The sequence below is a fragment of the Leucopleurus acutus genome, assembly GCF_964270905.1.
Source record: "Leucopleurus acutus genome assembly, chromosome: 1".
NCBI classification, from domain to species: domain Eukaryota; kingdom Metazoa; phylum Chordata; class Mammalia; order Artiodactyla; family Delphinidae; genus Leucopleurus; species Leucopleurus acutus.
This window is the reverse complement of record NC_139142.1, coordinates 176,253,646-176,277,783: the sequence shown is the minus strand read 5'-3', so window position 1 is coordinate 176,277,783 and position 24,138 is coordinate 176,253,646. Positions and strand designations below refer to the sequence as shown.

Here is a 24,138-nt window from a genome sequence, read left to right as displayed (position 1 = left end):
GCAGGGACCGCAGGATGGTGAGCTGGACAGCAGTTCCCAGCTGTGGTGTGGGAGCCACTGTGACCTGTGACCTGCAGGGCGTCAGCCAGGTGAAGACCGCGTTTCTGACGATCCTGAGACCGTGTCTTTTCCACTCTCTCTTGCCCGTGTGTACAGTGGGGTTTACAGATCTAATTACATATCAAGTTATTGGTAAAGACCACTGCATAAAGGGAATGTCTCAGTAAGGCGGGTCGCAGGGTTTTTTGGCTCCCGGTGCGTGTAAAAGTTATGTGTACACTTTACTGTAGGGCTTAAAAGTGTGCGGTAGCACCACGCCTGAAAAAACCATACATAGCTTAATTAACATCACTTCATGGCTGAAAGATGCATCGGTGGGCGTCCTCATGTACCACGAGAACAGTTGTCCTTGCGGGATGTTGGTGGGTGTGCTCCCAGGACGTGGCTCATTTGTTGAATTACACGAACAGTGCCTGCGTCGGTCTTCACGTACACGTGTACTTTTACTTGAAGACAGATAACGAGAGGATGTTCTCGCAGCACGTTCAGAGCCACCTGCTTCCCGACCACACATACTCAGTGGTCTCTGGAGGGGACCCCTTGTGCATCCCGGACCTCACGTGGGAGCAGCTCAGACAGTTCCACGCCACACACTACCACCCCAGCAACGCCAGGTGACTGCCCTGTGAAGCTTGGTGCCAGGTGTTTGCTTTCCTTGCACTGTCATGCTTTTCTCCAGTTCGGCTTGGAAAGGTTTGCTTAATAATGTGTGCGTTTAGACACTCCTTCGGGTCTGCAGCGGTAACTCTCACACGCCCAGCAAGGTGAGGGCCTGGCCTGCCCGCCTGCCTCCTCTGCAGCTCAGCTTTGTGCTGAGGGGGTGACAGGGGAGGCTGGCAGGTCCTCCTTGCAGGCTGACATGGGCCCTGGAGAGGTGCCCCCAAAGTGGCAGCTGCATCAGTAAACCTCAGAGATTTACTTCCTATTAGATTGCTTGTGTAAGATACTGTTAATAATAAAACGCTAATAGCCGTGTTTGCAAATACATTAAGCGTTCATGTAAAGTCATACTTGCAAGATTATTTTAAGTGCAAAATTTTAAAATTTAAATTATGAAAAGTCTAAAGCATCCAGGAGAGTGTAAAGAGTAGAACAACGAACTCTGTACACTTACCACGTAGCTTCATCCTTTGGACGTGTACATGGATATACGTAGATACATGCAGATATGTTCGAGGATGTTCTTTTACATAAGATAATAGCATTTTCACGTTTAACAAAATAAAAAATAATTGATTAAAACCACCTATACCTCAGCCCAAATTGATTTTCCAGTTGTCCCTGAAATGTTTGATCAGATGAGGCCCACAAACTGCCTTTCCCTGCCGTGTCTCCTAAGCACCCTTTCTAGTGGGACAATGCCCCCTCCTCATTCTCATGGACCAGTTGAAGACGTTAGGCCAGGCCCCCTCTTGACTTTCTCGCCTTCTGGGGTGTCTCGCCGCTTCTCTGGTATTGGCGGACGTGCTTCTGTGTTTCCTGAGAGCTGGACATGGGTCCAGAGACTGCCTGCACCCTCGTAGGTGATGCCTGCATGCCTGCGGCACCCAGCGGGGATGCCAGGGCTGGTGGGATGGTGATGGCGACCTCGCTCCACTGAAAGCCCGCTCCCCCTGCGGACCCAGACCGTCTGCTGGGGTGGCGTGCTGGCCCCAAGAATATTCACACTCCTCACGGCCTGGGAGCGGCTCTCATGTTCAGTGATAATTGTTGCCTGGAGCAGTTCCTGTGATAGGATTTGCAAATTTTCTAAAGAATTCTGTAATTTCTTCTATGTTTATTGGCTGGGTTTCTGTAAAGAAGAATTTACCCTGAAGTACTGTTCTCCCGGGAGAGGCGGTGGGTGGGCAGTGGGAGTGAGGTTTCCCTTGGCTGTCCAGTTTTGGGGCTGGCACTCCTCCAGTGACGACAGAAAGGACTTTTTTTTAGTCTTGTTTGAATTATTTCATTTTTTTAAATATTATTACAACCTCATGGAAACGTTTTCATATATGTGTATATTTAAGGTGTGATCAAGTGAAATTAAAATAAATTTTTTTAATGCTCAAATTTGCCCCACTGTGGCCTAAGGAAGTTCCTTGACAGTCATCCTGTCTTTCTGAAGGTCTTTAGTCTTCAGTAACTTCACTGGTTTCTGCCCCAGCCCCAAATCCAGGCTCATCCTGCCCCCAGTCCATAGCTGGCCTTTTCTCGGGGAGTTCTGGAGCTAAATGCAGACGGGCATATAGAGACTGTGTTTAGATGGCACCGGGGGTGCTTGTTGCCCTGGATTATCACATTCTAAATTCCGAGTGGGAGATGTGACGGGATCTTTAGGATGCTACTTCCCTAGCCCTTAAGCGTAGCTCACACAGCATTCTGTTACAAAGATGAAGTCTGTCATTGTCTTCTTTATCCTCGATGAATAATATGTTGTCTTAAAAACATGTGTGACCTGAAACTTGTAGCCTAAATTTGAAGTTTGTGAATTAAATTTTGTTTGGTAGTCTTAGGTGGATTATTGTGTTACTGTAGCTAAGGTCTTAAGTATTTTAATGTGCAACTTATTTGGTTTTTGAAACCTTTAATAGTAGATTCAAAATGAAGAGCAATTTTTGCCAGAGTACATTTAATTAATACGTTTTGTACAGTTTGTGTTTTGTTTGAACCATATCTTGTAAAAAGAGCAAAAGCCTCTTCAGTGTTTGTGGTTAAATTAAGTGAAAAAAGGTGTTCCTGTGTGAAGTTCACTTCAGCCTGGAAACTGGCTTGTTATCGGCTGTCATGTCCTGCACACCCTCCAGTTCATACAAAGCTGTCTGTGTTGATTTCTAATCTTTTAACCTAAAATAAACTAAGGTATTCTCTCAAAATTTCAGGTTCTTCACTTATGGTAATTTTCCGCTAGAACAGCATCTGAAACAAATTCATGAAGAAGCACTGAGTAAATTTCAGAGAATCAAGCCACATACCACAGTGCCAGCCCAGAAGCCTTGGGATAAGCCTGTAAGTGCCGGGTCCAGAGTCATAAGTGTCACCAGGCCTGTCAGATACATGCTACGGAGGCACGGGCATATGTTAATAGGGTTTTCAGATGCCGTGGACTGTGCCGTGTACGTAACAGCTTCTCAAGCCTGAAGAGCAGTTATTTGTTTGGGAGGAAAGTTAATCTAGTGAAAAGTATCCTGTGGACGTTTTATACATCAGGTAACCTGTGCTTGGTTGAACCCCTTCACACACTCTCTGTCCTCTTCCAGAGGGAGTTCCAGATCACATGTGCCCCGGACTCGCTGGCCGCGGGCTCCTCAGAGCAGACGACCATCAGTGTCAGCTTCCTCCTGCCAGAGTGAGTGTGCTCACGCTGCTGACCCAGTGGGGACGGGGTAGCTGGGAGGTCGGGGTCGGGGGACGCTCCACTTGGGCGTAAGTGAGTGGACAGTAAGAATTCAGGAGTCCAGCAGTGCTAGCTGTGGGGTGTTTTTAACAACGTCTGGGATGGTTTGGGTTTAGTGTTGGGGGTCGGGGATGCCTCTGTGTGTGAGAAGAGCACTGTGAACTGTGGCCTTGAAAGAACATTTGTTCACACGAGACTAATCCCAGAGGCCTGGGCCCGCAGGGCGTGTGGGCAGGAAGGGGTCCTGTCTGTGTCTGCCCTCTGCAGCTGCACAGCCTGACCGAATGGCCCCATTTCCTGTGTGTCTCTCATCTGCGTGTGGGCGGTGCGGTTATACTGAAACAGTGCACGTCAGAGTGCTGGGCACCCTGTTGTATGATAGCATGCGATGTGCAGCTCTGTTAGCCTCAGGGTTTGGGAGCCCCAGAATCCCAGCATATGAGAGCTTTGAATATCAAAAAATACTCTCTTTACCCGTGTAACTGTTAAAATAGAAGTTGAAATGCAAGAATTTCTAGTAGAATTTCAGTTTTGGGGGGAAATAAGTGTCAATTTATTAGTGATTTTAATAATTTTGAAAACATTTATAAGGGCCAACCGTTTTCCTTTTTTTCTCCCCCCTCCCGTTTTTATAAATGAAGCATCACTGACACATTTGAAGCCTTCACGTTGAGCCTTCTGTCTTCACTCTTGATCAGTGGCCCCAACTCCCCCTTCTACAAAGCCCTCATTGAATCTGGACTCGGCACAGACTTTTCCCCTGACGTTGGGTACGTTTTATTATCAGATCAGATCATTAGTCCACGATAGGGGCAATTTTGACATCTCACAATGTCTGGACACATTTTAGGTTGTCACAACTGGCAGCTCATGGGCGGGGGTCAGGGGTGTAGAAGCTCCACATTCCATAGTCACAGGACGGCCCTCTTCCCGCCCCAGCTATGGATCCAGGACAAGCTGTTTGTGTCCCCTGCAGGGGACATTTGGCAAAAAAACCCCAAACAAAACCCAACAAGGTAGCTCTTCCAAGATCTCAGAATGGCATACTGATGCCTGTTTTAAAAATCAGGCCATTAAATATTCTTTGAAATCTTAAGATTTTGTTAAAACTCTCTAGATTTATTCTGCTTTAAATCTAAAATTTAAATGTGGTGATTTTTAGAAATGTTAAAAGGACATGAATGTAAATGTGACTAGTTGTATCTGAGCAGCAAATACCCGAGGACGCTGCTTTACTGGCTTTCTCATGGGGGAGTCCTTGCCTGTGTCCTGTAGAGGATTTGATCTCAGTAAAGCATCTTATAAATGAGTGATGGAGGCTGTACAGATTCTAACGCATTACCTGCTTTTGTATCCCAGGTACAATGGCTGCACACGGGAGGCCTACTTCAGCGTGGGCCTGCAGGGTATCGCAGAGAAGGACATTCAGACAGTCCAGGACCTCGTGGATAGGACACTGGATGACATCATCGAGTACGTGAGGTGTCTGGGGCTGGGCTGGAGTGCCCCCTCCTGAGTGTAGGGGGCACTTTACGTCACAGAACACATACTCCTTCATGGGAGCTGCCTTGTTCAGAAACATGGATTTCTTAACATCTGAGTTCTTGGTGTTTCTATAGGAAAGGATTTGAAGATGATCGAATCGAAGCCTTACTTCATAAAATTGAGATACAGATGAAGCACCAGTCTGTCAGCTTTGGACTCGCCCTGACGTCTGTGTGTATTGCTCAAACGCCTTCTTTCTCTTTTTTTGTTACCTTTATAATTAGTGGTTCTCGAAAATACAGATGGTTATTCACAGCACCTTTCATTTGAACCTTGAAAGTTAACAGTGTTTCAGATCGGATATAAAATTACTGTTAATTTTAATAATACGTTGCTTGTCTTTTTACTAGCTTAATTTATTAGCTTTCCGATGTCTTATTTTTTAATAGATATATGCAGAGTGCTTTAAACGGATAGGGATTTATGATAACTATTAGTAATTATATTTTCCAAAAAGTAATTTTTGAACCTGTGCTTTTTAATTTGTTAGGGAAAAAAACTCACATAAAATGAGTTTAGTTTTCCTTCTTCTAGCCAAAGAATGACTTAATTTTTGTCATGAACAGTCATCTGTGATATTTTTAAATATAGAAACTGAGTCTTAATGAAAAGGCAGGCTTGGATGTTGGCTGAACCGACGCAGAGTTCACAGGTAACGTGCCACATGTTGTGACCCCCGTTGCAGTACGTAGCTTCCTGCTGGAATCACGACGGGGACCCCGTGGAGCTCCTCAAGCTCGGGAGTCAGGTGGCCCAGTTCCGGAAGTGCCTGGAGGAAAATCCAAAATTTTTGCAAGAAAAAGTAAAACAGTATTTTAAGGTAAGAAACTTGGAGGATTTATATCTGTAGTTTTGAAGTGGAATTTTATAACAATGAAGGGAACATTAGGAATATAATTTACATTGTGTAAGTCCATTTCTGCTAATAGACAGGTGACATAATTTCTTACTTACTAATTAAAATTGTAAATGGTCATATTAGCTTTAAAAATTCAATTTTCCAGATTCTTAGGCAGGTTGGTTTTTATATGAATATGTGCATGTGTTTTTTTACATTTGAATATGTGTAGGTATGTGTATAACAAAACATCTGCCTGTGTTTTTGTCGTGTTTTGGTAATAGGATATATAGAATACAAGAAGAGTCGCCTAAATGTGTAAATGTTCTGGTTGTTTTTACCAAGGCGTCTTCTGGTGCTCGCTTGTTTGTCTCCACAGATTTGTGGGCTTTTGTGCTTGGTGTGTGTTCCTTGGTGGATGGTCATTAATAGGACAGAATGTCATCTACCTCCCTTTCCCCAGGGGGTGGGGGGACGACACCGTCCTGCCATGAGTGGGAGCCACGTTCCTGTGCACCAGCATTTGGAACCATTCAGCCAGCAGTCTCTCTTGAGTTACGAGTTATTTTGCATGAGGTGCTTGTCGTGCTGTACTTCTCCCACTCTGTGTAGTGTCACAGGTGAACCTTTTGTGTGCGTGTTTCTAGTGGCTGCGTAAATCGGGCACATTAAGTCACCTAACATTTATTTTCACGTTAGGGCAACATCTGTTTTGTCCTCGTAATTTATAAAAATACTGAGTGCAGAATTTAGTCCCAGCCTTTGAGAAGTTAACAGTATAATGAAGACTAGGTAAAAATTAAATTACTTCATTGTACGTTATTTTCGATTTAGACTAAAGCCAAAGGTTTATAATATTAAAAAGTGCAAGCGGTTTCTTTGTACAACCAACGTGTAAAGGGAATGTTGAATGTCAACGCGTTTGTGGTTAAGACGTGGTAACCACAGTGGTCATGTCACAGCACCGGCCTGTGTGGAGTACGTGGTCCCCGCAGAGCACATGGACCTCAAGGATTGCGTGTGGCGCACAGGCTTTCTGCACACAGCCCTTCGGGGCGAGTTCTGTCGTTGCGACTGTGTGAAACGGGAAAATGGAACTGCTCGAGGCTGGCTCGGTGCTGGACATGATAAAATCTTGTTTTAATTTGGCTTTTTTGTTGCAGAATAATCAGCATAAGTTGACTTTATCAATGAAACCAGACAACAAGTATTCCGAGAAACAAATGCAGCTGGAAGCAGAAAAACTGAAGCAAAAGGTCAACTCTCTTTCCCCGGAAGACAAGCAGCAGATCTATGAAAAAGGTCAGGCCTGGTAATTCCCTCGCCTTCGCCCAACCCCACTGTGCTGTTTAGGGATAAGTGTCGTTTCAGCCAACAATCCTCTGTTGGGTGCCTATGGAGTTCTCTGTTTGGTGCAGTGGGTTCAACCCCAGTAGGATTGACCCTGTTTTTAGAAAATCCACCCTGTGATTCAGCAGGAAAGGCAGGCATACTGGAAAAGAGGTGGCTTTATAAGGTTTATTCATTCACAGATTTTACAAATGCCTTTTCTATACCAGGGGCTGTAATAGGTCACTAAATGTGTGTTGTGCTGCAGTACATAGTTAACTGCAAACGGGCCCTGTGGACAGTGTGAGCTGTGGGTTCAGGAGAGGCAGGTCTCGGGGGCGACACAGGCCTTGAGCTCCTCATGGAACCCCCCACCCCGGTCCCTGTGGTGCAGGCGCTATGAGCACAGAAACGGGTCTGTGGTATCTTCCAGTGCTAACCTGCACTGCCTGTAAAGCCCGGTGGTCCTACTCCTGAGCGTTTACCCAAGAGAAGTGAAAGTATCAGTCCACACAGAACTTGAGCCAGCCTCATTTCCACCCACATGGTGTCCACACGGGGAAATACTGTGAAATATCCACACAGTGAAATGCTGCTCAGCCATAAAGGGGACCAAAATACTGATACACTCAATATCCGTGAGTCGCAAAGCATTGTGCTAAGTGAAGTTAGGGGCACAAAGGAACACCTGTGGAACAGGTTCATTTACCTGAAGCCCTAGAAATGGCGATGCTCTAGTGCCAGAGGCTGGTGAGTCCAGGAGCACAGCAGGGATCACCTGCGGGGAACCTTCTGGGGGTGGCGGCACCTTCCGTATCGTGATACCTTTGTCAGAATCCATTGGGTTGTCTCTTTCAAGTTGTGAATTTTATCATATGAGACTTTATATTAATGAAGTCTATTAATATATATATATGCATACACACAGTGCACACAAATACATATACACCCCCCAACCCCCCCTGCTGAAAAAAAAAAGTTGGCTGGGATTACATGAATTTATCAGGCTTGTCAGGAGGTGGATTTGACTTTAAGTGAAAAGTAATTCCATTTGATCATGTTAAGTTGGAGGTGATATAATTTTGTAAAGACAGTGTCAACTTATAACCTATTTATAATCTCTGAATTCTTTAGACATACAAAGAGTTAGTTACTTTAAGCTCTTGCATAAATTTTTTTTTAATTGAAGTATAGTTGATTTACAATGTTGTGTTAGTTTCTGGTGTATAGCAAAGTGATTCAGATATAGCTATAGATTCTTTTTCAGACTTTTTTCCATTATAGTTTATTATAAAATATAATGTTTTTATACAGCAGGTTCTTATTAGTTATCCATTTTATACATATTGGTGTACATATGTCAATCCCAATCTCCCAGTTCGTCACGTCACTCCATACCCCCCTGCCACATTCGCACCTTGGTGTCCATACGTTTGTTCTCCACATCTGTGTCTCTATTTCTTCCCTGCAAACTGGTTCATCTGTACCATTTTTCTAGGCTCCACATATATGCGTTAATATACAATATTTGTTTTTCTCTTTCTGACTGACTTCACTCTGTATGACAGTCTCTAGATCCCTCCACGTCTCTACAGATTTCGTTCCTTTTTATGGCTGAGTAATACTCCATTGTATATGTGCACCACATCTTCTTTATCCATTTGTCTGTCGACGGGCATTTAGGTTGCTTCCTTGACCTGGCTATTGTAAATAGTGCTGCAGTGCACATTGGGGTGCATGTGTCTTTTTGAATTATGGTTTTCTCTAGGTATATGCCTAGTAGTGGGATTGCTGGGTCATATGGTAATTCTATTTTTAGTTTTTTAAGGAACCTCCATACTGTTCTCCATTGTGGCTGTATCAATTTACATTTCCACCAACAGTGCAAGAGGGTTTGCTTTTCTCCACACCCTCTCCAGCATTTGTTGTTCGTAGATTTTCTGATGATGCCCATTCTAACTGGTGTGAGGTGATAATGTCACTGTAGTTTTGATTTGCATTTCTCTAATAATTAGTGATGTTGAGCAGCTTTTCATGTGCTTTTTGGCCATCTGTATATCTTCTTTGGAGAAATGTCTATGTAGGTCTTCTGCCCATTTTTGGATTGGGTTGTTTGTTTCTTTAATATTGAGTTGCATGAGCTATTTATATATTTTGGAGATTAATCCTTTGTCCGTTGATTCGTTTGCAAATATTTTCTCCCATTCTGAGGGTTTTCTTTTCATCTTGTTTGCAGTTTCCTTTGCTTTCCAAAAGCTTTTAAGTTTCATTAGGTCTCCTTTCTTTTTGTTTTTATTTCCTTTACTCTAGGAGGTGGATCAAAAAAGATCTTGCTGTGATTTATGTCAAAGAGTGTTCTTCCTATGTTTTCCTCTAAGAGTTTTAAGTGTCCAGTCTTACATTTAGGTCTCTAATCCATTTTGAGTTTATTTTTGTGTATGGTGTTAGAGAGTGTTCTAATTTCATTCTTTTACATGTAGCTCTCCAGTTTTCCCAGCACCACTTATTGAAGAGACTGTCTTTTCTCCATTGTATATCCTTGCCTCCTTTGTCATAGAATAGTTGACCATAGGTGCGTGGGTTTGCCTCTGGGCTTTCTATTCTGTTTCATTGATCTGTATTTCTGTTTTTGTGCCAGTACCATATTGTCTTGATTACTGTAGCTTCTTAGTATAGTCTGAAGTCAGGGAGTCTGATTCTTCCAGCTCCGTTTTTTTCCCTCAAGACTGCTTTGGCTATTCACGGTCTTTTGTATCTCCGTACAAATTTTAAGATTTTTTATTCTAGTTCTGTAAAAAAAAAAAAAGCCATTGGTAGTTTGATAGGGATTGCATTGAATCTGTAGATTGCTTTGGGTAGTATAGTCATTTTCACAATATTGATTCTTCCATTCCAAGAACATGGTATATCCCTCCATCCCTCCATGGTATATCCCTCCACTAAACTAAAGTTTTGCGTCATTTTTAATTTCTTTCATCAGTGTCTTACAGTTTCCTGCATACAGGTCTTTTGTCTCCCTAGGTAGGTTTATTCCTGGATATTTTATTCTTTTTGTTGCAGTGGTAAATGGGAGTGTTTCCTTAATTTCTCTTTGCCATTTTTCATCTTTAGTGTATACAAATGCAAGAGATTTCTGTGCATTAATTTTGTATCCTGCAACTTTACCAGATTCATTGATTAGCTCTAGTAGTTTTCTGGTGGCATCTTTAGGATTCTCTATGTAGAGTATCATGTCATCTACAGACAGTGACAGTTTTACTTCTTCTTTTCCAATTTGTATTCCTTTTCTTTTTCTTCTCTGACTGCCATGGCTAGGACTTCCAAAACTATGTTGAATAATAGTGGCGAGAGTGGACATCCTTCCTTGTCTTGTTCCTGATCTTAGAGGAGATGCTTTCAGGTTTTCACCATTGAGAATGACGTTTGCTGTAGGTTTGTCACATATGGCCTTAATTATGTTGAGGTAGGTTCCCTCTATGCCCACTTTCTGGAGAGTTTTTTATCATAAATGGGTGTTGAATTTTGTCAGAAGCTTTTTCTGCATCTATTGAGATGATCGTATGGTTTTTATTCTTCAATTTGTTAATATGGTGTATCACATTGATTGATTTGCATGTATTGAGGAATCCTTGCGTCCCTGGGATAAATCCCACTTGATCATGGTGTATGATCCTTTTAATGTGTTGTTGGATTCTGTTTCCTAGTATTTTGTGAGGAATTTTGCATCTATATTCATCAGTGATACTAGTCTGTAATTCTATTTTTTTGTAGTATCTTTGCCTGGTTTTGCTATCAGGGTGGTGGTGGCCTCATAGAATGAGTTTGGGAGTGTTCCTTCCTCTGCAGTGTATTGGAAGAGTTTGAGAAGGATGGGTGTTAGCTCTTCTCTAAATGTTTGGTAGAATTCACCTGTGAAGCCATCTGGTCCTGGACTTCTGTTTGTTGGAAGATTTTTAATCACAGTTTCAATTTCATTACTTGTGATTGGTCTGTTGATATTTTCTTTTTCTTCCTGCTTCAGTCTTGGAAGGTTATACCTTTCTAAGAATTTGTCTGTTTCTTCTAGGCTGTCCATTTTATTGGCATAGAGTTGCTTGTAGTAGTCTCTTAGGATGCTTTGTATTTTTGCGGTGTCTGTTGTGACTTCTCCTTTTCATTTCTAATTTTACTGATTTGAGTCCTCTCCCTCTTTTTCTTGATGAGTCTAGCTAATGGTTTGTCAATTTTGTTTATCTTCTCAAAGAACAGCTTTTAGTTTTATTGATCTTTGCTATTGTTTTTGCTGTTTCCTTTAGGTGTAACGTTAGGTGGTGTTTTTGAAATTTTTCTTGTTTCTTGAGGTAAGCTTGTATTGCTATAAACTTCCTTCTTAGAACTGCTTTTGCTGCATCTCATAGGTTTTGGATCATTGTGTTTTCGTCGTAATTTCTCTCTAGGCATTTTTTGATTTCTTCAGTGATCTCTTGGTTATTTAGTAACATATTGTTTAACCTCCATGTGTTTGTGTTTTTTATGGTTTTGTTCCCTGAAATTGATCTCTAACCTCATAGCGTTGTGGTCAGAAAAGATGCTTGATATGATTTCAATTTTCTTAAATTTACTGAGGCTTGATTTGTGACCCAAGATGTGATCTATCCTGGAGAATGTTGCATGCGCACTTGAGAAGAAAGTGTAATCTGCTGTTGGATGGACTGTACTATAAATATCAATTAAATCTATCTGGTCTATTGTGTCATTTTAAGCTCATGTTCCTTATTAATTTTCTGTTTGGATGATCTGTCCGTTGGGGTAAGTGAGGTGTTAAAGTCCCCCACTATTATTGTGTTACTGTCGATTTCCTCTTTTAATTAGCAGTTGCCTTATGTGTTGAGGTCCTCCTATGTTGGGTGCATATATATTTCTAATTATTATGTCTTCTTGGATTGCTCCCTTGATCATTATGTAGTGTCCTTCTTTGTCTCCTTTAATAATCTTTGCTTTAGAGTCTATTTTGTCTGATATGAGAACTGCTGCCCCAGCTTTCTTTTGATTTCCATTTGCATGGAATATCTTTTTCCATCCCCTCACTTTCAGTCTGTATGTGTCCCTGGGTCTGAAGTGGGTCTCTTGTAGACAGCACATATATGTGTCTTGTTTTTGTATCCATTCAGCGAGCGTGTGTCTTTTGCTTGGAGCATTTAGTCCATTCACTTTTAAGGTAATTATCGATATGTATGTTCCTGTGACCATTTTCTTAATTGTTTTGGGTTTGTTTTTGTAGATCCTTTTCTTCTCTTGTGTTTCCCACTTAGAGAAGTTCCTTTAGCATTTGTTGTAGAGCTGGTTTGGTGGTGCTGAATTCTCTTAGCTTTTGCTTGTCTGTAGCTTTTGATTTCTCCATTGAATCTGAATGAGATCCTTGCCGGGTAGAGTAACCTTGGTTGTAGGTTCTTCCCTTTCATGACTTTAAATATATCATGCCACTCCCGTCTGGGCTGTAGAGTTTCTGCTGAGAAATCAGCTGTTAACCTTATGGGAGTTCCCTTGTATGTATGTTATTTGTCGGTTTTTCCCTGTTGGTTTCAATAATTTTTCTTTGTCTTTAATTTTTGTCAATTTCATTACTACTCTCGGTGTGTTTCTCCTTGGGTTTATCCTGCCTGGGACTCTCCGCACTTCTGGACTTGGGTGGCCGTTTCCTTTCCCATGTTAGGGAAGTTTCGACTATAATCTCTTCAGATATTTTCTCATGTCCTTTCTCTCTCTCCTCCTTCTGGGACCCCTATAATGCAAATGTTGTTGCATTTAATGTTGTCCCAGAGGCCTCTTAGGCTGTCTTTATTTCTTTTCATTCTTTTTTCTTTATTCTGTTCCTCGGCAGTGAATTCCACTATTCTGTCTTCCAGGTCACTTATCCGTTCTTCTGCCTCAGTTATTCTGCTATTGATTCCTTCTAGTGTAGTTTTCATTTCAGTTATTGTATTGTTCATCTGTTTGATCTTTAATTCTTCTAGGTGTTTTTTAAACATTTCTTGCATCTTCTCGATCTTTGTCTCCATTCTTTTTCCCAAGGTCCTGGATCATCTTCACTATCATTATTCTGAATTCTTTTTCTGGAAGGTTGCCTATCTCCACTTCATTTAGTTGTTTTTCTGTGGTTTTATCTTGTTCCTTCATCTGGTACAAAGTCCTCTACCTTTTCATCTTGTCTGTCTTTCTGTGGATGTGGTTTTTGTTCCACAGGCTGCAGGATTGTAGTTCTTCTTGCTTCTGCTTTCTGCCCTCTGGTGAATGAGGCTATCTAGAGGCTTGTGCAAGTTTCCTGATGGGAGGGACTGGTGGTGAGTACAGCTGGCTGTTGCTCTGGTGTGCACAGCTCTGTAAAACTTTAATCTGCTTGTCTGCTGATGGGTGGGACTGGGTTCCCTCCCTGTTGGTTGTTTGGCCTGAGGCGACCCAACACTGGAGCCTGACCCAACACTGGAGTCTACTGGCTCTTTGGTGGGGCTAATGGCAGACTCTGGGAGGGCTCACGCCAAGGAGTACTTCACAGAAATTCTGCTGCCAGTGTCCTTGTCCCCATGGTGAGACACAGCCACCCCCCGCCTCTGCAGGAGACCCTCCAACACTAGCAGGTAGGTCTGGTTCAGTCTCCTGTAGGGTCACTGCTCCTTCCCCTGGGTCCTGATGCACACACTACTTTGTGTGTGCCCTCCAAGAGTGGAGTCTCGTTTCTCCCAGTCCTGTCGAAGTCCTGCAGTCAAATCCTGCTAGCTTTCAAAGTCTGATTGTCTAGGAATTCCTCCTCCCGTTGCCAGACCCCCAGGTTGGGAAGCCTGACGTGGGGCTCAGAACCTTCACTCCAGTGGGTGGACTTCTGTGGTTAAGTGTTCTCCAGTCTGTGAGTCACCCGCCCAGCAGTTATGGGATTTGATTTTACTGTGATTGCACCCCTCCTACCATTTCATTGTGACTTCTCCTTTGTCTTTGGATGTGGGGTATCTTTTTTGTTGAGTTCCAGTGTCTCCCTGTCGTTGATTGTTCAGCAGTTAGTTGTGATTCCCGTGCTCTCACAAGAGGGAGTAAGCGCATGTCCTTGTACTCTGCCATCTTGAACCAGTCTATTGTGAAATATTGAATATAGTTCCCTGTGCTATACAGTAGGACCTTGTTGTTTATCTATTTTATATATAGTAGTGTGTATGCTAATCACAAACTCCTAATTTATCCCTCTTCCCTTTCCCTTTGGTAACCAGACGTTTGTTTTCTATGTCTGTGTGTCTGTTTTGTAAATAAGTTCATTTGTATCATATTTTAGATTGCACATATAAGTAATATCATACTTGTCTTTCTTTGTCTGACTTCACTTAATATGATAATCTCGAAGTCCATCCATGTTGCTACAAATGTCTTCCATAAATTTAACGTGCTAATTGTGATTAATATGATAAACTTCTGCCTTGTGAGTGCCAATTGACAAGTTCCATCTTCCTTTTTTTTTTAATTGAGGAATAACTGACATAATGTATTAGTTTCAGATGTACGACATACTGATATGATACATTTGTATATTGTGAGATGGTCATCACAATTAGTCTAGTTAACATCTGTCACCACATGTAGTTTTTTGTCTTGTGATGAGAACTTTTAAATTTTATCATCTTAGCAGTTTTCAAATCTCAATACAGTATTACTCACTTTAGTAACAGTGCTGTACATTACACCCTCAGGGCTTACTTAGAACTGCAAACTTGTAGCTTTGACCCCTTCATCCATTCCCCGCCCCACAACCACCAGTCTGTTCTCTGTATATATGAGCTTGCTTTTTTGTGTTTTTATTTTGTAGATTGCACCTATAAGTGAGTTCATAGGTATTTATTTTTCTCTATCTGACTTATTTCACTAAGCATAATACTCTCAAGGTTCATCCACATTGTTGCAAATTGCAGCATTTCCTCCTTTGTGACTGAGTAGTGTTCCACTGTGTGTGTGTATCACATCTTTTTTTACCCATTCATCCGTCAATGGACATTTAGTTTGTTTCCATATCTTGGCTGTTGTAAATAGTACTGCTGTGAACATTGGTGTGCATATATCTTTTCAAATTAGTGTTTTTATTTTCTTCAGATAAATAACCAGGAGTAGGAGTGCTGGGTCATATGGTAGTTCTAGTTTTAATATTTTGAGGAACTGCCATACTGTTTTCCATAGTGGCTGTACCAATTTACATCCCTACGAGCAGTGCACAATGGTTCCCTTTTCTCCACATCCTCACCAACACTTCTTATCTCTTGTCTTTTTTATTATAGCTATTCTGACAGGTGTGAGGTGATGTCTCATGTGTTTTGATTTGCATTTCCCTGAAGAGTGATGTTGAGTACCTTTTCTTATAGCTGTTGGCCATCTGTGTGCTTCTTTGGAGAAATGCCTATTTAGGTCCTCAGCCCATTTTTTAATTGGATCGTTTGTATTTTGCTATTGAGTTCATTAAATATTTTGGATATTAGCCCCTTACCAGATAATATTTGATTTGCAAGTTTTCCCTCCTGCTGTGTACATGCCTTTTCATGTTGACAGATTCCTTTGCTGTCAGAAGCTTTTTAGTTTGATGTGGTCCCACCCATCTTCTGTCTGTGCTTATAGCTATTTGTGGCACAGAAGGTAATTCCATGCCTCAGCACAGACCGTGCGTTCCCTGAGTTGTCAGGCGTCTGGCCTGGCCGTGGAGGTACGTGTGAAGGGATGCAGGGCCTGGTTAGAGAGCGTGTTTCTGTCTTCCAGATCACTGCACAGTCCCTTAGGGAGGACACAGTGCTAGAGCATTTACTGTTAGGATAGTAAGTCTTGAGTGTGGACTTCAGTGCAAAGAATCAGTGAGTCAGGGTCCAATCTGGAGATGAACTCCAATGAGAAGTGGGAACGGGAGATTAATTTATTGGAAACATCAAACAATCTTCCAGTTTGGGGGTCTGTGTGTATCGTGTGAAGGGCCGTGGCTGGACCGTTGGGAGCCTGTGTCTGGTGGAGGAGAGTGCTCGCAGCCTCTGCTGCCCTGATGCATTCCCCCCCGCCCCAGAGGAGCAGCATCCAGACGGGAGCAGCTGAGCTGGGGCCGGTGGGTGTGTTCTCCAGGACAAGGACAGGAGGCCAAACGCAGAGAATGAGGAAGCGTCTGAGGGGTGGCGTTGGGGTGCTCTGCTTGACTGTGGGGAGACGGCCAGGTCGGGGGGGCTTGAAAGTGCAGGGGGTTCCTCAGAGCATGGGGAGCCAGGTCCTCGGGCTTCCACGGGGCACAGGTGGGTGCCTGGGAGCAGCTGTGCCGAAACCCCTCCGCGGGCCCGGGGACCCAGTGCTGGGGACTCGGGGAGGTAGGCGTGGGGGGTGAGGTGACAGCGGGAGCACTGACTTTACCCCGTGATGTCCCCCAGCTACAGCCTGGGGCCCCTCCCCATGGGCTGCCCAGTCTGTACAAAAGGGGCATCTACCCTCTGATCAGGCCCAGAAAATGTATTTTACCCATTTTTGTAATTTGTGAACTTTATGTAATTACAGAAGCATATTGCTGAGGTTTGTGAAAATGACATAAGAATAAACAAGCACAAAAGTTAGTAAGTTTCAATCCACTAGTTCAGCCTCTAGTAGAAAATTTTGGTTGGGGGCAGAGGGGAAGCTGCTTGAGCAAACTGCTCCCCCCTTCCCCCAGCAAAATCGTTCTCTTAAATTGCTGAGAATGAGAATTAGGAAGAGAGCTGCCTGCCGAGCTGGTTATTATGCTTCTAAATCTGGTTTCCTGGGAAACCTGAACCCCAGTGCTGACAGGCTCCCCACACTTGGCATGGGAGAGGCTGAGTCTTAATGGAAGTTAATAAATAAGAGCTGAACTGAGTAAGAGCTTCTGAGTATCATCCTGGATGTTTATTCCCCTCTTAGGTTTGGAATTACAGGCGCAGCAAAGCCAACCTCAGGACGCGTCATGTCTGCCCGCGTTGAAGGTGTCGGACATCGAGCCCCGCATCCCGTTCACTGAGGTGGAGGTGGCTCTGGCAGGTCAGTGGCGGGTCTTGGTGCCCCGGCTGGGGTTTAGGCTGCGTCTCAGCGTCCACAGGGGGAGAGTCACCAGTGGGTGTCTTCATAGGACGTTCAAGCCCCGTTCCTAGTCCAGCTCAGTGATGGCAGATGTGGACTCGAGGGCCTGCGTGTGTTTTTCCCCGGGTGGGTCCGACAGGGCCGAGCTGCCTCTGGGGACGGGGAGGCCTCAGGTTCCGCTGTGTGTGTGTTCATGCAGTTCTCAAGGGCACAGGCATCCTCTGGGCCCCTTGCCCACGCCCACTCCTTAGCCCAGCCGGGGTCCAGGGGCCCACAGCACTAGGTGTCGCATTGTGGGGCACGGAGGGGGTGGCAGCCGCTCTTTCCTGGCATCCCCCCACGTCTGCACGCATCACTCGCTTCTGCTGGACACAGACATGCCCTGTGGTGCTGACGCTTCTCCACGTGGCTGTGATGTGACTTTGCTGCTCCTTCCCGAGCAGGTCTGACAACAGCCTTACACCTTCACTGGTTCCCGCGTCTAGTTTAGGATTCAGGCTGTGCGCGAGCATCCCTTTGACTTGTGTGACATGCCTGTTGTCGTCATCCCGGGGCCCGTCCCGTTTACCACACCTGATGCATTCATTTGCGCATGTACATGAGGCCTCCTCTCCGGCCCAGGCTTCTGGGAAGTGGGGTTCATGTGCCACTGATCGTTTAACCCCCTCAGGTTTGGTTTATCAGTGAAGTTCATTGTGTTCAAGGAAGGAATCAGTGAAGTAATTTGTCATCAGTAGATGCCTTAGATCCTCCGGTGGTTCAGGGCACTGCGCTCGGGATGTAAAAAGTAGAACACACAGTTGTGAGGGACCTGGGGCCACAGAGGCCTGGGGTGTCGAGCGTGGTGGGTTCCAGTGTGCTGTGGGGTCATGAGGGTCCTCGGGTTTGGGGACAGGACTTGGGGGTGAGTTGCGTTTGGGGTGGGTGAAAGTGAGGTCACCTGTTGTGGGAGTGGCCTGCCAGAGTCCCTGCCGATACCCAGGAGGGTCTGGGTGCAGGCGGGGAGGGCGGCTGGACTGCAGCTGGACTGTGGGGTGTTTAGAAAACCCCAAGAACGTTCAAAGCGCAAGGATTACTTAGCGTTGAAGACTTTCAGCTTTTGTTGTAATGAAAGTCCAGGAGGGAAATTTGTCTCAATTATGGCAAATGAATAGTGTTTTTTTGCTAATATAAAATGTAAACCATCATCCTTGAAAAGCTTTAGCATTTAAAAAATATTAAATGATGGTTACATGGTTAAAACTTTACTGGTAAAAATTATAAAGAAGTGCCTTTGCTCCTGCAGCTGGGGACATACCCGTCCAGTACTGCACGCAGCCCACCAATGGCGTGATCTACTTCAGAGCCTTTTCGAGTCTGAACACCCTGCCCGAGGAGCTCCGGCCCTATGTGCCCCTCTTCTGCAACGTCCTCACCAAGTAAGGGCCTCCTTCTGGGGCGAAGACACGCATTTATAGAACTCTGCACGTCATCTCATATTTATTAGTGGATGTTTTCTGTGTGTGTTGTTTCAGTGTATCAGTAATCAATTTTCAGTGAGTCATTTTAATTTTCAAATCCCGTAGTGTTACAGAAAGATGGATGGTGTATTTGTTGAGAATTTTCCTTATGGTAATCATACTTTCTTACTAAAATACAGTACATTAAAATATTTATAAATGTAGAGCACAAGGTATTACAGATATAGCTATATCTCAACAACTGAGTTCTTTTTAAGATTATGAAGAGATGATTATTTTCATCAGAAAATGTAAGCCTTTAACTATGACGTGTAGGCCTGGGGTCACCCCCGGAGGAGGTGAACCTTTCCCGAGTTCTCTGCCCTTATATCAGTATGGCTCCCACCGCCTGCCCTTCCACGGCGGCATGGATTCAGGAAAACTCAGTCATCGCCTCGGCTTGAATTAGTTCTTACATTAGGAACAGCGATTAGAAAGTTTCTTACAAAAGAAGTCGAAGTGACTTTCTTTTCTTAAGGCTCGTTCTTCACATTGCACCCCCAAGACTACCTGACCAGAGTGGCTGCAGCCTGCAGAGTTTGGGGGTGGGGGCGGGAGCAGCTGCTGGGCTGGCAGGCAGTGGTTGGGGGGACATGCTGCATGGGAACCCGGCCCTCCCCGGTGACTCCACGCTCTCCCTGCACAGGCTGGGCTGCGGTGCCCTCGACTACAGGGAGCTGGCCCAGCAGGTGGACCTGAAGACGGGGGGCCTGGCTGCCACCCCCCACGTGCTCCCCGACGACTCACACCTCGATACTTACGAGCAGGTAGCCGTTTCCTCAGCACAGGGTGGTGAGGGTTGGCTTCTCCTGCGTCTTTTTTTCTTTTAAATTACATCATAATTAATTTCTTATTCTTTTTCTTCTGTCATGATTTAGGGTGTGCTCTTTTCATCTTTCTGCCTTGATAGAAACCTACCAGACATGATGCATCTGTGGAGTGAAATCTTTAACAAGTAAGTATTTGCAAAGACGTAAATCCCCAGACATGCCAGAGACCCGAGTCTGCCGGGTCCTGAGAGCGGAAGCTGCATGCCTTTGTTGGTTGTTGGTTTCTTTCCCCCTGTGACTCCTATGGACTCGTGACATCTCCAGGGGCAGTTTACATCATCTAAGAGCCTACACTTAGCAAATTTCCCTGCTGTTAAAGGGGGCGTGGCTGGGTCTCATTTACTACCTTTTCTTTCTCCGCAGCCCCTGCTTTGAGGCCGAGGAGCACTTCCGAGTGCTGGTGAAGATGACAGCTCAGGAGCTGTCCAACGGGGTCCCCGACGCAGGCCACCTCTACGCGTCCATCAGGGCAGGCAGGATGCTGGCACCCGCGGGGGACCTGCAGGAGACCTTCGGGGGGATGGACCAGGTGACGCGCTCGGGGCGGCTGGGTCTCCGGGGCTCGTAATAGATTGTTCGTGTCTCAGGAAGGCTCACTCAAACTGGCCAAGTTTCATGGGGAAAAAGTTTTTTCACTCACCCTCCTCCTTCCAGCCTGCAGCCCCTCCCGCACCCCCCAGCCGAGCAAGTACGCGTCCCCCACAAGCACAGAACCTGGCCCTGCTGCTGCCCCACCCCGTATCCCCGCGGGACCCCGTATCAGGGAAGTCTGGTCCAGGCCAAGGGCGCGTCTATCTCTACCTGTCAGTTCTCTGGCTTAGGTGAGGCTCATGAAGAGAATCGCAGAGATGACGGACATCAAGCCCATCCTGAGGAAGCTCCCGCGCATCAGGAAGCATCTTTTGAACTGTGATAACTTCAGGTGGGGTTGCAGTTTGTTTCTAAGCAGAGACTCCATCCTCATCCTGTGTCACCACGTGTAGTTTTAGATGCTTTTTAGAAAACGCTTGGGAGACTACAGAACCGTTCTAGACTCCAGATGTTCTAACCATGAAAGAGCTGTTTTATACAGAATTTGAACAAGTGTCTTGGGAGGTGGGGAGGAGGGCAGGCTGCTTTAACCTGGAGCCACAGGTGGACTCCCTGCTGCATGAGTCAACAGCCGATGTTCCGTAAATGAGCCTCAGCGAGACCCCGCCGAGGTCCTCTTGCCCGAGGCCACGGTGAAAGCGCAGAGGTGCCTTCAGCTCAGGTTGTGACACGAACGAGACTTAAAGGGGACGACAGCTGTTGAGGTGGCAGCACCCGCCTCACCACCAGCGCCGCTGCCTTAGATGAGCTTGCAGCTCCCTCCCTGGAACACGCCCCAGGACGTTGGCCGGCAGTTCTTGGGAGTCACTAGCAGGCACTCCCGGACCATCTGGGCAGCAGGAGGTTGGGGCCTCTGGCCAGCAGAGCTGGTGCCCAGTTAGTTCTTGGGCCGCCCGTGCACTCACGGGCGTCTCAGGGACTCCCTGGAGTCTCAGGGAACTTAACCACGGGGACCTTCTCTGTTTCCTCCATGAAATAGTCCTTTGCAGGTTTAGGGCAAGGAAAGAGAGCATGTTTGCAAAGCAGTTGGTCTAGAGCCTAGAACACGTTGTCATAGTACCTGTTATTTCAACGAAAATAGACTTAGTATTTATGGCCAAACCCAGAAAGGATACAATTTGTCAGTATGTATGATGGTGTCTGTGATTCTGTAGAGTTCAGAAGAGCCACAGAGAAATGTTTTTGGGGAGCGTGGCAGTTCTTTGCCTACTCACACTTTTCTACTTTAATGACTGGTTCATTCTGTTCCAGACAGTAATTACGTTTTCAGTCCTCTGATACTGCAGCCCTGAAGGCACTGTTGGAGATCTGAAGGCACTGTTGGAGATCTAGTCTCTGCGTCCTCCTTGTTCTCAGGAGAGCACAGAGTTTAGCGGAGCTGGCTGCTTATTGTCTGTAACACACTGAGATAAGGGACAGGCTTTTTTGTACCTGGAAAACATGTGGTGAAGGAAGACGGCTGTAGTGTTGCCTTGTTTGGCTGCTCTTTTATTCGGTTTTTGTTTTTGAGCATTATTTTGTATGTGATTCATTTTTGTTTTAATTATGCAAAATGTAACATTTTTATTTTTCATAGTAATGGTTTTCTGCACATAGACTTTATTAAACAGATGTTCCGTGAATGCTACTCCCCAGCAAATGTCTCAGGTGGAGAATTCGGTGGACAACTTCCTCAGGACCCTCAGCCGGAGTAAGAAGGAGCGGAAGCCTGCGCACCCACACGTGGTGGAGGTGAGGTTGTGCCTCCTGCCCGCCCGCCTGCCCGTGGGGCCAGGAACCCCAGTGAATCCAAACCCTGTAGTCTGGCCTTCGATCCTGTGCTCCCCTGTAGCCACTTGAGCCTTGCAGTGAAGTCTCCTGATTGGAGGACCACTTGGGCTGGGGATGCAGCAGCCTCAGAGCTTGAAGCCTTGAGCAGATGTGCCCTGACGCTTGTCGTGAGCTCTGTGCACTTCCTGGAACGTACCTTACCTGCCCACGTGAGCTTAGGTATTTACTCATTTCTCTGGGAAACTTTACTTTCAGAAACCTGCACCTAAGGGACCTGGCAGGCACTCCCCATTCACGAGGAAGCTGGTGACGGTGAGTCCCTTCTGCTTAATGCCCTGCCCGCTGCGCATCCGTGGGCCCTTCCGTCACCAGCTGGGCGGTGTCGGGTAGGACCGCTGGGTGCTGTCTGTGGACGTCTTGTGTTCAGTCCACCTGTGTTTAAACATCACTGCCACATAGGGGTCACCTCCCCTCCTGTGCGCCCTGCTGCCGCTGAGCTCTGGTGGCTGGCCTGGCTTGTCCTTGGGGAGTGACCGAGCAAGGTCACACACACTGCCCTGGGGATGGCGTGGCATGAGATGGTCCCAGGGGAGTCTGGGTGGGGGGTGGGATACCTCATTCAGCTGTGAGGTGAGGTGGTGCAGGACGAGGTCATCAGTGCCTGGCTGTTACATGTGGGGACGTGGCTGGTGCCACCCAGGGCGTCGCAGTGCGGGGGGGCTGGGTACTCGGGGCACCTGCCCAGCTGGCCCCTGGGCCACACGTGGTGACGGCCTCTGCCCCTAGGACCCCACCTTCAAGCCCTGCCCGCTGAAGACGCACTTCCAGCTCCCGTTCCCGGTCAACTACGTAGCCGAGTGTATCCGGACTGCCCCGTACGCGGCCCCGGCCCACGCCAGGTGCGAGGGTGTGGGGCGCTGCCGGGACGCTTAATGGTGGGTGCAGAGCAGGTGTGGAGCGCGGCGCTGCCGCCGGGCTCACGGGAAAGTGTGTCTGTGGGAAGTGTCATCACAGCTCCGCTTTTCCATCAGCTTGTTTCCGTGTTTACAGGAATCAGACACTCTGCCAGGCCATCAGGAGTAGGAACGTGTGTTTCAATGTTGAATAGAAAGATGTAGTTGAATAGAAAGATGTAGGTTCAGAAACAAAACCAAGAGGTACCTACTCCTGGGTGCTGGGATTATAGGTGTTTTTTCCATTCTTCTGTATTTTATAATTTCCCTTACGTAACAGAAATAAGTTTCTGAAAAAATGCGTGGAGGGTGGACCCCCCCCCCCCGTCCCTGTTGGGGATCAGGGCCTATCTGCATGGGGTCTCCACCCTCTCCTGGAGCCTCGGGTTCACTCCTCCACCCGCGTCCCCTCTGCCTGCGTCGCCTGCTCTGTCGGGGGGCTGGGGGGCATGAGTGGGCAAGGCCCCCGTCGGGTCGGCCTGGCTGCTGTCCTTCCGGAACCACCTCGGCTGTGCTGGGGCAGCAGTTGTCACTGCTCACGATGGAAGTCATGGGGACATGGGACCCCTGATAGAAGCTCACGCTGTTGGAGTGTTTTCTGAGGGAGGGACGCCTCGTGTGTACACGCGTGAGTGCACAGCTGACGCAGGGGTTTAAGTAAGTGATGGACCACACGTTCGCCTGCATCATGGAAACCACTCACTGCTAAACGTTCCGTGTGCCGCGGCAGGTCGAGCAGGAGGGACGTTCCTGTCCCACCCCTGTCACCCAAGCCTCTGAAAGTTCATCTTTCTCACGTTTTTCTATTTTAAAATTTAAAAAGGGTCATGATGTATGTATCACTTTACTTGGTTCTAATTTTGTTCTCAGACACACTTGCCATTGTCTTGGGTTACTGTGTGTTATATTCAGTACTGCCCTGCCCGCTGCGTTGTTTTTAACTCGTGTTTTTTTCATCTTTTCAGTCTCAAGATTCTGGCACGCTTGATGACAGCTAAATTCTTGCACACGGAAATTCGAGAAAAAGGCGGTGCTTATGGTGGAGGCGCCAGACTCAGCTACGGCGGGATCTTCACGCTCTACTCGTACAGGTGAGTCGGGCCGTCTGGCCCCAGTGTTCTCACACGCGGAGTGAACTTCAGAAAAACGCTTCGCCTGTCTTCGCTGGGCCGGCGTGTAACCCCACCCAGCAAGGTCGTTTAGGCTGCAGGCCTTAGGGACAGCGGGAGGGGACAACAAATAGCTCTGGGGTTTGGTAACCAGGGTGTGTAAGGAGATGACCTGG

General features: G+C 46.1%; 1 protein-coding gene across 2 annotated transcripts in view; it reads left to right on the top strand.

The window, feature by feature from the left end:
• The window catches only part of PITRM1 (pitrilysin metallopeptidase 1), a 31,370-nt gene that overhangs the window by 5,729 nt on the left and 1,503 nt on the right, over positions 1-24,138 (top strand). The window contains exons 7-24 of one of the 2 annotated variants that reach the window (XM_082842841.1): positions 514-674; positions 2,919-3,045; positions 3,297-3,385; positions 4,075-4,203; positions 4,793-4,906; positions 5,053-5,149; positions 5,664-5,798; positions 6,980-7,118; positions 17,055-17,171; positions 18,496-18,628; positions 19,356-19,476; positions 19,588-19,664; positions 19,903-20,068; positions 20,361-20,461; positions 21,741-21,861; positions 22,156-22,212; positions 22,687-22,799; positions 23,819-23,944. In XM_082842841.1, the coding sequence (XP_082698967.1) occupies positions 514-674; positions 2,919-3,045; positions 3,297-3,385; positions 4,075-4,203; positions 4,793-4,906; positions 5,053-5,149; positions 5,664-5,798; positions 6,980-7,118; positions 17,055-17,171; positions 18,496-18,628; positions 19,356-19,476; positions 19,588-19,664; positions 19,903-20,068; positions 20,361-20,461; positions 21,741-21,861; positions 22,156-22,212; positions 22,687-22,799; positions 23,819-23,944 (2,123 nt within the window). Of the gene's footprint in view, positions 1-513; positions 675-2,918; positions 3,046-3,296; positions 3,386-4,074; positions 4,204-4,792; positions 4,916-5,052; positions 5,150-5,663; positions 5,799-6,979; positions 7,119-17,054; positions 17,172-18,495; positions 18,629-19,355; positions 19,477-19,587; positions 19,665-19,902; positions 20,069-20,360; positions 20,462-21,740; positions 21,862-22,155; positions 22,213-22,686; positions 22,800-23,818; positions 23,945-24,138 lie in introns of both variants that reach the window. The other variant, XM_082842840.1, reaches the window with a different exon arrangement.